The following is a 14,068-nucleotide window of genomic DNA, read 5'->3' as shown; positions in this document are numbered from 1 at the left end:
CAGGTAAAACGGGCCAACATTACAAACTGCATTTTTAGCACAGTTTGCCTCATTTCCACCTTTTTTTTTTTTCTTTCAAGCTTCACAACAAGTTTTGAATTTAAGATTTTAAGGAAATCATCTTAGAAAACATTGCAGGGTTTGTTTGGTTTTTTTTTTTAACATAAGGAACATGAGCAAAGTAAGGCTGGGCGATATGGATTAAAAAATAAATCTCCGATTTTATCATACCAAATCCGATTAATCAATTTTTTTCCTCCTTTTTGTTTCATAAAAAGAAATTAAAGAAATTATTTTAAAACCTTGCTTTTTATTTTAAGCTTTTCGTTAGGGAGTTGACCTGAATTCAAAGTGCAACTAAAAACAAGCTGTGAAACATGCTTGTAAAACAAGATGGCAGCCGTGCCATTATAAACAATGAAAATATAACAAAACATTTGCTGCTAGTGGTATTACACATTAAGCTAAGAACAGGCTTCACTGCACTTGTGAACTTCAAACTAAGTAAAAAAAAAAAAAAGTAAATAAGTAAATGAAGTACCTCGTATTATGGTAAAAAAAAGTTTCTACTTAACAATATTTTGACAATACATTTGCCTAAACATATATTCAGCATCACATGCTGTTCCCTTCATGGAAACCCAATGAGTGTATTGGCAAAATAAAATCCAGATTTTCCAAAAGCGAAATCTTAAAGAATTGTAAATTCAAATTAATCGATTAAATCGATTTATCGCCCAGCCCTAGAGCAAAGCATCTTTGTCCTCTCAAGAAACACCTGCTGTCAATTTATAATTTTTATATATTATTAAGCAGAAGAATACGCAGTCAGGAAACGTTTCAGTTGGGAAGAGTTGGTGATTTTTTTTTATAATAAAAAGTGTAAATCCTGATTCTCTGGAGAATCCCGACACGTTTGACAGTGATGGGAGTTTGTAGCTCGTTGGCTGTGAACCTGGACTACAACGCCTCAGCATTTATCTTTTTTAACCTTCGCATACTGTTGATTTACCGATAAATTTCTTAGACCTGAAACTACCTGTGCTCCAACGTCTTTCCGTCCTTTAACGAGTCTCCTCTGTCTCCAGAACGAGGAGGACTCTGAGGTTCCCATGGACAGCGTGGAGATGCCTCACTTCCGCCAGCGCTCCTTCCTGCCCTCCCCGCCGGTTCGCCGCACGCCCATCCTCCACAACTTCCTCCATATCCTGTCTTCGTCCCGCTCGCCGGGGCCTAACGTGGGAGGGGAGCCTCGGCAGCTGCGGCCTCCCGCCGACGGCCCCGGCGCGGCCGCCGAGGCTCCCAGCATGCCCGGCGGCCCCTCCGTCCCCGGCTGCACCCAGCACCTGGGCATGGTGTGCGTGTGCACCCGCTGCTCCGTCAGCCGCAAGCGCTGCCTGCCCTCCGGCGCTTCCACCTCGGCGCCGTCGGACCCCAGGGTGTCGTCGGAGACCCCCACGCTCTCCACGGCCTCCACCTTCTCCTCGGCGCGCACGGAGCCCCGGCAGCCGTCGGAGCGCGCCTCCGCCTTCACCTCCGTCTACTACAGCGCCGGCGCCTCCCTGAACCCCATCATGCCGAACATCATCGAGCCGCTGCCCGCGCCCAGGCCCGGGCCCGACTGGACCCGCAGCCTGCTCAACATGAGGGACGGCGGGGGGGTGGGTCCCTCCATGCTGCCCCCCCGGACCTCCTCCTCCTCCTCCGTCAGCCTCCTGTCGGTGCTCCGTCAGCAGGACGGCTCGTCGCAGTCGCCCCTCTACACCTCTGCCTCGGAGGGCCGGGGTTTCCCCCCGCAGGGCGAGTCCGGGACCCGGGACTCGGCCGGCACCAGCAGCGGGCACCACCCGTTCTGGGACGGCTCCCGGAGCTCCTCCGCCTCCTTCCGCAACGTCCTGCAGTGCAACCTGAGCCGCTACTTCCTGGAGATCGACCGCATCGACATCGACCCGTCGCTGGGCGGCGGCGTGGCAGACGGGGGCCAGGAGCCGAGCCAGGAGCTGCTGAACAACAACATGGACCCGGAGAGGCCGGGCCAGTCCTCCTCGTCCTCCTCTACCTCCCCGACCATCATCCACTACCAGCCGCCTCCCCCGCCGCCCCCCGCCTCCCACAGCTTGGAGAACAACGTCCCGCCCCCGGCCTCCCGGGGCCACCTGAACCGCTGCCGGGCCTGCCACAACCTGCTCACCTTCAACCAGGACTCTCAGCGCTGGGAGCGCACGCACCAGACCTCCTCCACCTCCTCCTCCTCCTCCTCCATGGAGCCCTCCTCCTCTTCCTCCTCCTTCCCCTCGCCCGCCGCCTCTTGGCAGCCGGACGACAGCAGGAGAACGCTGGACGCCCAGACCCAGGAGAGGAGGGCGGCTCCGGAGCCCAGCGAGCAGCCGCCTCTCCCCGCGGGAGGAGCAGGAGGAGCAGTGGCCTTCCCGCTAGCGCCTCCTCCCAGCCAGGCCAGTGAGCAGACGGTGGGTTTGGTCTACAACCAGGACACGGCGCAGTGGGAGCGAGTGTACCGGCAGGCCACCGGCAGCCGGACCGCGGAGCCACCAGAGGCCTTAAGCCAAGAAATGCCTGTCGACCCCCCCGACGAGGACTCGCTGAGGAGGTAACGGAAAGTTCTCCTCAGTTAAAACTGTTTAAGTCCTGAAAGTGTCGCTTCTTTCCAGACCTTTATTCTGTATTAAATCACGAATGCCTTTATTTAAAAAAAAAAAACAAGAAGTCTTACATTGAGCTTCCTCCTGACTGCAGACATCCTGCGCTAACAGTCCTCCAACGGTCTGTTCCCCACAGGCGGCTGCTGGAGTCGTCCCTGTTGTCGCTGTCGCGCTACGACATGTCCGGCTCCAGAGACCATCCCATCTACCCGGACCCGGCCAGGTGAGCCGCCCCGGCGGGGCTTAGAGACGATTTATTCCCCCGGTTCAGTTTCTGAGAGCGCGATTAAAGGAGAAGTCCGGTCATATTCAGAATTCAGACTTCTGAAATATATATAAAATTATTACTAGGGCTGAACGATTTTGGAAAATAATCTAATTGCGATTTAATGCGATTTTTTTTTTTTTCCAGTTTAATTTATCATGTCTTTTTAAACATATACAAACAACAAATCATTTTGTTTCCTCGCTGTGCAGATTAGTTGTTAAAACACCCACAGCATCTAAACTCGGAGCAGAAATGATTGCGTTCTGCCTACGATGTATTTCAACCAAAATTGCAATTTTGACTTTTCTCCGCATTAACCACAAGCAATAAAAATGGCGTCTAAATAAAGATGTTTGTAAACAAGGACTCTTTTAAAACAAGAACTTTTAATGTTTCTATTAATCAGAATATATTTCAAGAGAACAGCTTTTAGTTGATTTGGACATCAATCCTTGTTGAACTTAAAGTGCAACCAACAAGCAAGTCTATGTATTAAACTGATTGACCAGTACTTAATGCTATGTATGATTATATAAACTCTAAAACAAGTAATAAAATTAGATTATCTCACTGCTGCAGCTGTCTTCCCTTCCATGTGGAGGCAAACCCACTTTAAACATTTTACCAACACCTAATGGACGTGTCTAATTCCCTAATTGTTACATAGCCAAAAATTGCAGACCTCTGCGATTTGGAAATTGCATTTTTTTAAATCGCGATTATATTGAAAATGCGATTAATTGTTCAGCCCTAATTATTACATGCTGTTCAATAAATGATACGTTCTTTTTAATTTTCATTTGAATGTGCTTTACTGGAGGCATCCATGTTGGTCAAGAACAGTACTGCCACCTCCCAGTTTGTGACGTCATGGTTCAGTATCGGCTGCTAGTCCCAAGGCTGAATCTGGTGTTTGTCACAACGCACTATTATGCGCAGCAGAGAGTAACGGATTAAATAGCAACAGCGATGGGAGTTCCGTGGATTTATGTTGGCTATCACTGCAAAAAGGGAACTAAAAATAAATGCAATTTTCTTGAAATTAGTAGATTTTTCTTTGATTTGAGCAGCTAAATAAGACTATTTTTAAAATAAGAACAGTTCATCTCCATCATCTTATTTTGGGTGCAGGATGTCTAATTATCTTATTTTAGGGGTAAAAATACTCATTCCATTGACAAATAGTCTTATTTAGCTGCTCAAATCAAGGAAAAATATACTAATTTTAAGAAAATTACACTTCCTTTTAGTTCCCTTTTTGCAGTGTATACAGATGACGTGTTTTTTCTCTGGCCAGAAGTTTGTTGGCAAATCCTCCCTCTTCAAGTTGGCAATCCAATGATGAACTCGTGGTGGATCATGACTTGGAAATAATTAATATTGTTTTTACTTTTACCCGACGTATTGCAACATCCAGCTGCCATGCATGTGGGCATTGTCGCTTTAACAATTGCTCTCACCAATTTCAGTGGTGAAGTCCTCTGGAAATCCGAAATAATTGTTGTTGATTGCAGGCGTGTATAATAGTTCTTATTGAATTTGCTTGTAAAGCGCGGAGAACGGCCCTCGGCTTACCGCACCGTGACGTCACTGCCAGAAGACGTCAGGAGTGAGGTGTTACTATATTTAGTTATTAATGGCCACTCCCAGACTTAGTGATCGCGACAACAATTAATACTTTTATTTTTTTTACTGATTAACGCTAAATTCATTAAATCACAGCGAACATATTAGTTTTAGGTTTAGATAATGATCCATTGATTCTTCCTTGCTGACCGGACTTCTCCTTTAAAACCCACCCAGTCAGTTCTTCATAGACGGGAACCCTCTGCTCTGATTGGCTGCAGAGGGAAAGCGTTTGCAGCCATGTGACCTGACCCGTTCTCTCTTTGCTCCGCAGGCTCTCTCCTGCAGCGTACTACGCCCAGAGGATGATCCAGTATCTGTCCAGACGGGACAGCATTCGCCAGCGTTCCCTGCGCTACCAGCAGAACCACCGCATGCGCACCATGTCCACGTCCTCCGACAGCCCCGCCCCCAACCCGTCCAGCTCAATGGACAGCAGCGACGTGGACTTTGAGGAGCTGGAGTAAGCGCCGTCTCCGTCTTTACCGTCTCAGCGGGAGGGCAGAGCTGAGGTGGCAGAAGGTCCAGGGTTGGGCTGAGCGATATAGGGAGAAAAAAAGCATATTGATAAAATAGAAATCATATTAAAGTTGATTATACAATCACTTTATAACGATTTTTATAGTTCAGCCCTAAATGTTTCTTTCCAAGCTAGAACTGCAGCATCTCTTCAAACTTGCTGGACGATACAGGAAAAAACATATCGATAAAATAAAAGCCATATTGATCGATGTCGATAATTACACTGCAAAAACGGAACTAGAAATAAGTAAAATGTTCTTAAAATTAGTGTATTTGTCCTTGATTTGAGCAGGTAAAAAAGATGATTTGCCAATGGAATAAGATTTTTGCACCTAAAAAAGGAACAATTTATCTCCATCGTCTTATTTCAAGTGCAGGATGTCTAATTAACTATTTTAGGGGTCAAAATACTCATTCCATTGGCAGATAATCTTATTTACCTGCCCAAATCAAAGATAAATACACTAACTTTAAGAACATTTTACTTATTTTTAGATCTGTTTTTGCAGTGTATCAACAAATTCAGAAGATATATTTTAAGTGCAGCCCTGGCCATTCTATGCTGTTGCTTAGCAACCTATTTTTAGATACAGACACACAAACACTGATTTCAAACTCAACCCTTTATTCAACCAACTTTTGACCAAAACTGTAAGTTTAAAAAAATAAATAAATAAGAGCGCGTGCTCTCTGAACTCTTTGAAGGGGGCGGAGCTTGGTTCCTTGGTCTGCGTTTGTGATTGGTTGGGAGGATGTAATGACTGTAATATTAACCTACATGGATAGAAGGCATAAGGATAGAAAACTTATTCTATTAAACTATTTATTTACCCTTTTTTTTCTATCATTGATATACGTCTATCGATCGATATATATATTGTCATTGAATTATCATCCAGCCCTAGTCCAGAGTCAGAGCTTCAGGCACTGAAAACACGCTGGTTTTAAGCTGCTCTGTGGTCTCAGGGTCATAAAATTTCGTTTTTTTAACAGCAGCTAGAATGATGCAGTCGCTTCTGGGCCGTTCAGTCCAGGATTGGTTCACTGAGTCACTGCAGTTTATAGTTTATTTAAAGCGGCGAGCAGCTCCAGAGGTTCCTTAGCAGGAGGCGGCAGTTCTGTGATTTAGGCCTACAGATACCACAACTAATTAGGCAGTTCAATGTGAATATTTTGTAATTAAATGTCCAGAATGTAAGAAAAACTGCAAGTCATTTGAGTCTAAATTTTGTAAAGTTTAAAATGGAAAAATGTGAAGGAACCCTGGCAATGGAGTCGTAGAAAAATCAGGTCCTGCTTGGGGTCACAAAGAGCTTAATGTGTTTTAGTGGATCTGGATATTTTAGATGAACTCGTTTTTCATGGAAGCCGCTGTGACGGCTGCAGCCCTGGTTTAGTGTCGCTGCAGGAACTCCACCTGCTTGTTTTTTTGTTTTTGTTTTTTTTTCACAAACAGTTTAAGGAATTAAGACGAAACTTTTCCGCTTCCTTTCTTCCAGTGATACCGGCGAAAGAGCGAGACACAGGACGCCAAGGAACGCCAGGATGTCTGCTCCCTCGCTGGGAAGGTTCGTCCCACGGTGAGACCGTAATAAAACCAAACCATATTTTCATTTAGTTTCAGTTCAGGCTGAACTGATTTGGTTTAATCTCTCCTTTTTAACCCCGTGGTCCTGCAGACGTTTCCTCCTGCCGGAGTACCTGCCGTACGCTGGGATCTTCCACGAACGAGGGCAGCCCGGCCTGGCCACACACTCCTCTGTCAACAGAGTTCTTGCCGGTAAACGAGATCTGTTTAAAAGCTTTAGTCACTCACCGCTGGCTGATATTTGCAGCAAAAACAGAACTAGAAATACGTAAAATGTTCTTAAAATGGGTGTATTTGTCCTTGATTGGAGCAGGTAAATAAGATGATTTGCCAATGGAATAAGATTTTTGGACGTAAAACAGGAACAATTCATCTTCATCATCTTATTTCAAGTGCAGTATATCTAATTATCTTATTTTAGGGGACAAAATACTCATTCCATTGGCAGATCTTATTTACCTGCTCAAATCAAGCATAAATACGCTAACTTTAAGAATATTTTACTTATTTTTAGATCCGTTTTTGCAGTGAATTTAGATCTGTCTTTGTGCTCCGTCCTCAGGAGCTTCCATAGGAGAAGGTCAGTCTGCGGTCGCCAGCAACATCGCCAACACCACGTACCGTCTGCAGTGGTGGGACTTCACCAAGTTTGACCTCCCGGAGATCAGTAACGGTGCGACAGCTCCTCAGTCCCCTGGGACCGGTTCTTAGAGGGCAGTCAGTGATCCGGTTCTTCGGATCTTTTTTTTTTTTTAATGTCTATTAGTTTCTCTTTATAGCAGCTGGTTGGGCTCATTTTAGTTAATTTAGTTAATTATGATTACAGTAACGCAGGAAGCAATTCTTCCAGCATAATTTCCAAATATCCCTTTTTCTGCATGTTTTCTAATAGGGTTGGAAGATTAAAAAAAAAAGTACATAGATAAAATAAAAATCTATTTGATCGATATCGATAATTATCAACAAATTCAAAACATATCTTTTAAACACAGCCCTGGTGATTTTATGCTGTTGGTTAGCAACCTATTTTTAGATAAACACAGAAAAACTGAATTCAAACTCAACCCTTTATTCAACCAACTTTTTACCAAAACTGCCAGTTTTTAAAAAAGAACAAAGAACGCGTGCTCTCTGAACTCTTTGAAGGGGCGGAGCTTGGTTCCTGGGTATGCGTTGTGATTGGTTGGGAGGATGTAATGACTGTAATATTAACCTACATGGCTAGAATGCAAAAGGAAAGAAAACTGTTATTCTACTGAAGTTTTTATTTACCCTTTTCTATCATCGATATTCGTCTATCAATCGATATAAATCATTATTGAATTATCGTCCAGCCCTATTTTTCTAACCTCTGAGGTTTCTGTCATCTTTCTAATTAAATAAAATCTTTCACTTTGAGTCCAGTGGAGGGGAGATGTGGTTCCCGTTCTCATTCCCTTAATTTAATTTAATCCCTTGTTGTTATTTATTGTTTATTGTTAAAACGATCCCCATTAGCTTTCACCAAAAGTGGGACGAGCAAGTCTTCCCGGGGTCCGCAAGACAAAACAAGAATCACTTAACAGTTAAACATTGTAGACATTATTATAGATGTCATCAGAAATCATTCCCATTAAGTTATTACATTCATATCTATTACATTAATTCTCACTTTCATACAGTAAATATGTTAATTAACTACTCACAAATTGAAATAGTGCATTCTCAAGTAATAATTAAGAGATACTTCACTATTCAGTTCACATATTTCAGGGTTCCCACGGGTCCTTGAAATCCTTGAAAGTTTGTGAATCTGAAAAAATAAATTCAAGGCCCTTGAAAGTTCTTGAAAACAGACAAAAAAAACACCTTGTCCTTGAAGAATTCCTTGAATTTTTTGTGGGTTGGGGGTGAAAGTTCACAACGGATGGACGACTCGTTGTCATTATTTACACAATATATTATGAATAACCTGATCACAGTGATTATACAATGTTGAAAAACATTTATTCACATTTTTTGGAACTTAAAAACACTGTTCTGCATGACAAAATACATCAAACAGATAAAAATTAAGAAATGATTTGAATTTTTCCACACCTGAAGCTTAATCTGCTAATTAAAACACAGCGCCCCTCGTGGACAATATAGGAACTGCATATTTTCAATTAAACGAAATACATGTTTTTTTCAATAATTGTTTTATCATTCTCTTCCTTTTATCTTGTCCACTTGTGAAAGTCAAATCTGATGAGCTCTTTGTGGCATCTTATTGCCACATTGCCAGACAGGACACTGGATAAAAAAAAAAAAAAAATGGTGGCCCGCGGGCCGTATGTTTGACACCTCTGAATTAAGCGATACTTTACTATTCAGTTCACATATATGCAGTTATAGTCTTATAGTCTGCTGCACACAGGACCAAATGCAGTTTGAGGTAACAGATGCCGTGTTTGGACCTTTGCTTCCAGCCTCGGTCAACGTTCTGGTGCCCAACTGTAAAATCTACAACGACGCCAGCTGTGACATCTCTGCAGACGGCCAGCTGCTGGCAGTTTTCATTCCCAGCAGTCAGCGGGGCTTCCCCGACGAGGGCATCCTGGCCATCTACTCTCTGGCTCCACCCAACCTGGGAGAGATGCTCTACACCAAGAGATTCGGTACGGCTCGCCACCATCCTCCGCTGACTCCTTCCCGACTCCGCCCTCTAAACGATGTCTCCCCCCCCACAGGTCCCAACGCCATCTCCGTCAGCCTGTCTCCCATGGGATGCTACGTCATGGTGGGCCTGGCCTCGCGGCGGATCCTCCTGCATCCCTCCACCGACCACATGGTGGCGCAGGTGTTCCGCCTGCAGCAGCCGCATGGAGGGGAGACGTCCATGAGGGTGAGCTGACGTTTCTGCGTCTGCCACCGCGAGAAGCCCCTTCTCCACGCCATAACCCCGGTCTGGTTCTGCTGCCTTTCAGATGGTCTTTAACGTGGTTTACCCCATGGCTCCGGACCAGAGGCGCCACGTCAGCATCAACTCGGCCCGCTGGCTGCCGGACCCGGCCATGGGTCTGGCCTACGGCACCAACAAGGGTGACCTGGTGATCTGCCGGCCCGTGTGAGTCCAACACATCTAAGTGTGACGCCGTCAGAACCAGATGAATGTGGTGGTGGCTAGGGCTGGGCGATATGGAATAAAAAATAAATCTCCGATTTTATCATACCAAATCCGATTAATCGATTTTTTTCCCTCCTTTTTGTTTCATAAAAAGAAATTAAAGAAATTATTTCAAAACCTTGCTTTTTATGTCAAGTATCTTGTCAGGGAGTTGACCTGAATTCAAAGTGCAACTAAAATGAAGCTGTGAAACATGCTTGTAAAACAAGATGGCAGCCGTGCCATTATAAACAATGAAAATATAACAAAACATTTGCTGCTAGTGGTATTACACATTGAGCTAAGAACAGGCTTCACTGCACTTGTGAACTTCAAACTAAGTTAAAAAAAGAAAAAGTAAATAAGTAAATGAAGTACCTCGTATTATGGTAAAAAAAAAGTTTCCACTTAACAATATTTTGACAATAATTTTGCCTAAACATATATTCAGCATCACATGCTGTTCTCTTCATGGAAACCCAATGAGTGTATTGGCAAAATAAAATCCAGATTTTCCAAAAATGAAATCTTAAAAGAATTATAAATTCGAATTATTTTTTAATCCATATCGCCCAGCCCTAGGGCGGCAGGCCCTCAGCTGGGTTAGAATCAGATGCTTCATTTAGTCTGGATCAGGGTCCCGGTGTCCCAGAGGGGTTCAGGGTGAACAAATTAACCTAAAACTGTGGAAAAAATCAGCCCCCAGTGCTAAATTCCCCCCCAAAAAATAAATTTTTTTAAGGAATTGCATCCAACGTTTTATATGTCACACTATGATGTGAGCATCCTGAACCCAAACTCCTGATCAAACATCTAAGCCTCTTCTCTCTTTCCTTCCTGTTGGCTGAACTTTGAAAGTGATGTTATCGAAGCTCGCTTAACATCTTTCATGGTTTTTATTTTTGCTGTTTTTTGGGTTTTGTTCAAAAAACCTATAAAAAAAAATACTGTATTTTTCGGACTATAAATTGTTCCGTGATGTAAGTCGCATCAGTACAAAAATGCGTCATAAATAGGAAAAAACGTATAGAAGTCGCATTTATTTAGAAATTTATTTCACACAATCCAAGACTAAAAACTGACATTTAATCTGGTACGCCAGTTTTATTAAATCACACACCTGCATCCACAATCGGCTGTATAATGTGAAACATACCTGGAAGGATGAATGGAGTAAATTAGCACAACAAGCCACCAACTCCAACCAGGAAATTACTCGTCAGAACATTTCAGTCTAATTACGGTGAAATTAGAGAAAGGATAAGATAATATAAAACTTTATTGATCTCACAATGGAGAAATTCATGTGTCACATCGGCACATCAACAGAAGGTGCACAAAGGAGGGAAACGGTGCATGAAGTATATACAGTGCAATCCAGATGTATTATGGTGATTTATATACATATGGATTTAAGGTCATACATTAAACAGGTAAAAGACAACAGTGCGTTTCTGGCTTGTTAAATAAAAAAATAAACAATAATAAAATAGGTGGGATAACTGAAATATCCTACTGAGAGTAGCGGTGCTACGTGCTAAGCTAACAGTATTACGCGGATGTTTCAGAGCAGCATAAAGCTTCCGTGCATCAGAGAAGTTGTAAACCGCCCGGACTACAGAGCTGTAAGCTAGCGCTAGCTGCTATTAGCTTCACAGACAGCCTAATAACAGGGTTGTGTCGCAGTGTGGGTCCTCCAAGCTGCACCATTCATACTGAAACAGTGAAACAACATATGTACATGTGTTCAGACTTTGTTGTCTTGACGTTCATGTTTTAATTAATTTTTAAGTGGTGAAGAAGCAGCATTTAGTTTCCACAGGCCTAGATGAAACATTTTACATTTGTTGCATCCTTAATTAAAAAAATCAACATTTTGTAGCCCTCGATTTCTTTCATCCTAATAGTCTCGGGCCCCTGGGGCAGAAAGTTTGAACGCCCCTCTTTTAATCTCCGCGGTGATAAATTTAGCCTCGTTAACGTCTCTGATCCTCCATCAACCGAATGGAAACGGCTTTTTAACAACATGACTCCACCTTCAGCCTTTCTTTGTTGGTCCGTCTTCAACAGCGAGGGCCCGCCATCCCCCAACGTAACGTTATTACCCTAATGAACGAGCGCACAGGAAGGACTTTAATTGGGAAAGCCCATTCGGAGCAGCTAATGAGGCCGTGATCCGAGCGATTCCACGAAGACGTCCCTCCTCCACACAGGAAACTTCCTGAATGGAAGTGAATTAAGTCAAGATGCGTATCTTGTCTGTTTGTGGTTCAGGTTCTACAGAAGTGATGGTGAGAGTCCTGCAGAGCCCAGCAGCGAGCCGTTGTTCTCCGTCAACAACAGTGGGACCAGCCGGACCCGAGGTGCTGACAGACCAGGGTGAGAACTTTGTCCCGCTGTAAACCTGTTTGTCTCTTGGCCAGAGGACGTTCTCTCCAGGAAACTGTCTCGCTGACGGTTGGCGATCATCCAGGTGGTTTTGGGTGAAGAAAACAGAAACATTTAGAGAGTTGGCTTTCAGAACCGGACAGTTAAGGCATATGATTCTGGATCAGAACTCAAACTAGCGAGTCACATTAGTGTAAAGTTGAATTTTGCATCAGAAGCAATACACTGCTAAAAATAAGTAAAATCTTCTTGAAATTAATGTATTTGCCCTTGATTTGAGCAGGTAAATAAGGCTATTTGCCAATGGAATGAGTATTTTTACCCCTAAAATAAGATAATTAGATAAACTACACTTGAAATAAGACGATGGAGATGGATTCTTCCTATTTTAAGTGCAAAAATCTTATTCCATTGGCAAATAGTCCTATTTACCTGCTCAAATCAAGGAAAAATACTTATATTATATATATATATATATATATATATATATATATATATATATATATATATATATATATATATATATATATATATAAATTATATTATATAATTAGATTATATTTATTATATAAATATAATAATTTTTTCTTGAAATTAAAGTATTTTTCCTTGATTTGAGCAGGTAAATAAGACTATTTGCCAATGGAATGAGTATTTTTACCCCTAAAATAAGATAATTAGATAAACTGCACTTGAAATAAGACGATGGAGATGAGTTCTTCCTATTTTAAGTGCAAAAATCTTATTCCATTGGTGTGGCGTCGTCTAACCCTATAAACATGGACAATGGCGGATTCAGGCAGGGGCGCGGGTGGCGCGCGCACCCCCTTTTGGAGACGAAAATGATTTTTTTAGAGCGGACGGGCATTGGGCGGAAGCTGTACTTTTTTTTTTTTTTTACCTCAGAGTGGCCATCGCTCTGGTCGTACTATCTTTGATGTGTCAATCAAACAATTCAACCAATCAAATCAACGACTGAAGACAACATGCTAGCCAATTACAGCTGGAGAGGGGCGGGTCACTTGGTCATACAAATAGCTTTCAGAGCGAAGCCGGCGGCGTGGTGGCTCGGCTGTGGTCACCGTCGGTGTTGGTAGAGCGGGATGGATATTCGGTGTGATTACCAAACAATTAGAAGAAGAGACAAAGAAGCAAGCGAGAACGAGCTGGAAGCAGCGCTATTAATTTCTGTTTGAAACGTCTGTTTGAAGTCAACACTGGAGTAAACATTGATGCTAGGAGGGTTAGCTAGACAGCTAGCAGCACAAGGAGCAAAACTCAGGAGTAAAACTGCCAAACTGAAGAAACTTGGGTTACTTCAGGTAGAAGGCAACTCTGCTTTGTTCTTATTCTTGTGCTCCTAGCTGCTGTAATTACAGAACCTCTTCTAGTATGAATTTTTATTTCAGTCAGTGTTCAGCCTGACACCATTGCTCATGTTTATGTATGCTAATGCTTGACTTTTGAGTCAAGACAGCTCTACAGGTTGCTGTATCTCACTGTTAGGTTCCATCTCAAACCAGCATAAAACCTGCCCAACTAAAAAGAAAAAAACAAGCCCAAATCTCAAGCTCTCTTATGTTAAAAGCGCAGAAGTATGAAACACATGAGAACATGCCACTATGTACACAAAATGTACAATCAGTCAACCAAATAACACACAAAATCACTTTAACAACCATGATATATCAACCGGGAAAAAAAACCTTACCTTAATATAAACTTAATTTGTCTTATAGAGCTCAATAAAACATTTTTCTTTTAGTAGAACTCAACCCCTCTAGGGGGATTTACAGAGACCAATACCATTTCATAGTGACACTTGATTAACCATTATTATTTTCTTGTTTTATTATAACAATCAATATTATTCATAATATCTATTATTC

The 14,068-nt window shown here is 42.7% G+C and overlaps 1 protein-coding gene across 4 annotated transcripts in view; it reads left to right on the top strand.

Moving 5' to 3' along the window:
* ambra1b (autophagy/beclin-1 regulator 1b) overlaps positions 1 to 14,068 on the top strand; it is a 43,449-nt gene that overhangs the window by 23,148 nt on the left and 6,233 nt on the right. For 2 of the 4 annotated variants that reach the window (XM_036125596.1, XM_036125587.1), the window contains 10 exons: positions 1,089 to 2,608; positions 2,797 to 2,883; positions 4,829 to 5,017; positions 6,576 to 6,656; positions 6,756 to 6,856; positions 7,227 to 7,337; positions 9,115 to 9,303; positions 9,376 to 9,530; positions 9,613 to 9,752; positions 12,066 to 12,170. In XM_036125596.1, the coding sequence (XP_035981489.1) occupies positions 1,089 to 2,608; positions 2,797 to 2,883; positions 4,829 to 5,017; positions 6,576 to 6,656; positions 6,756 to 6,856; positions 7,227 to 7,337; positions 9,115 to 9,303; positions 9,376 to 9,530; positions 9,613 to 9,752; positions 12,066 to 12,170 (2,678 nt within the window). Of the gene's footprint in view, positions 1 to 1,088; positions 2,609 to 2,754; positions 2,884 to 4,828; positions 5,018 to 6,575; positions 6,657 to 6,755; positions 6,857 to 7,226; positions 7,338 to 9,114; positions 9,304 to 9,375; positions 9,531 to 9,612; positions 9,753 to 12,065; positions 12,171 to 14,068 lie in introns of all 4 variants that reach the window. The other 2 variants (XM_036125593.1, XM_036125576.1) reach the window with 1 other exon arrangement.

The sequence above is a fragment of the Fundulus heteroclitus genome, chromosome 2 (assembly GCF_011125445.2).
Source record: "Fundulus heteroclitus isolate FHET01 chromosome 2, MU-UCD_Fhet_4.1, whole genome shotgun sequence".
Taxonomy (NCBI): Eukaryota; Metazoa; Chordata; class Actinopteri; order Cyprinodontiformes; family Fundulidae; genus Fundulus; species Fundulus heteroclitus.
The sequence above is the reverse complement of the archived record's forward strand: the minus strand, read 5'-3'. Positions and strand labels throughout refer to the sequence as shown.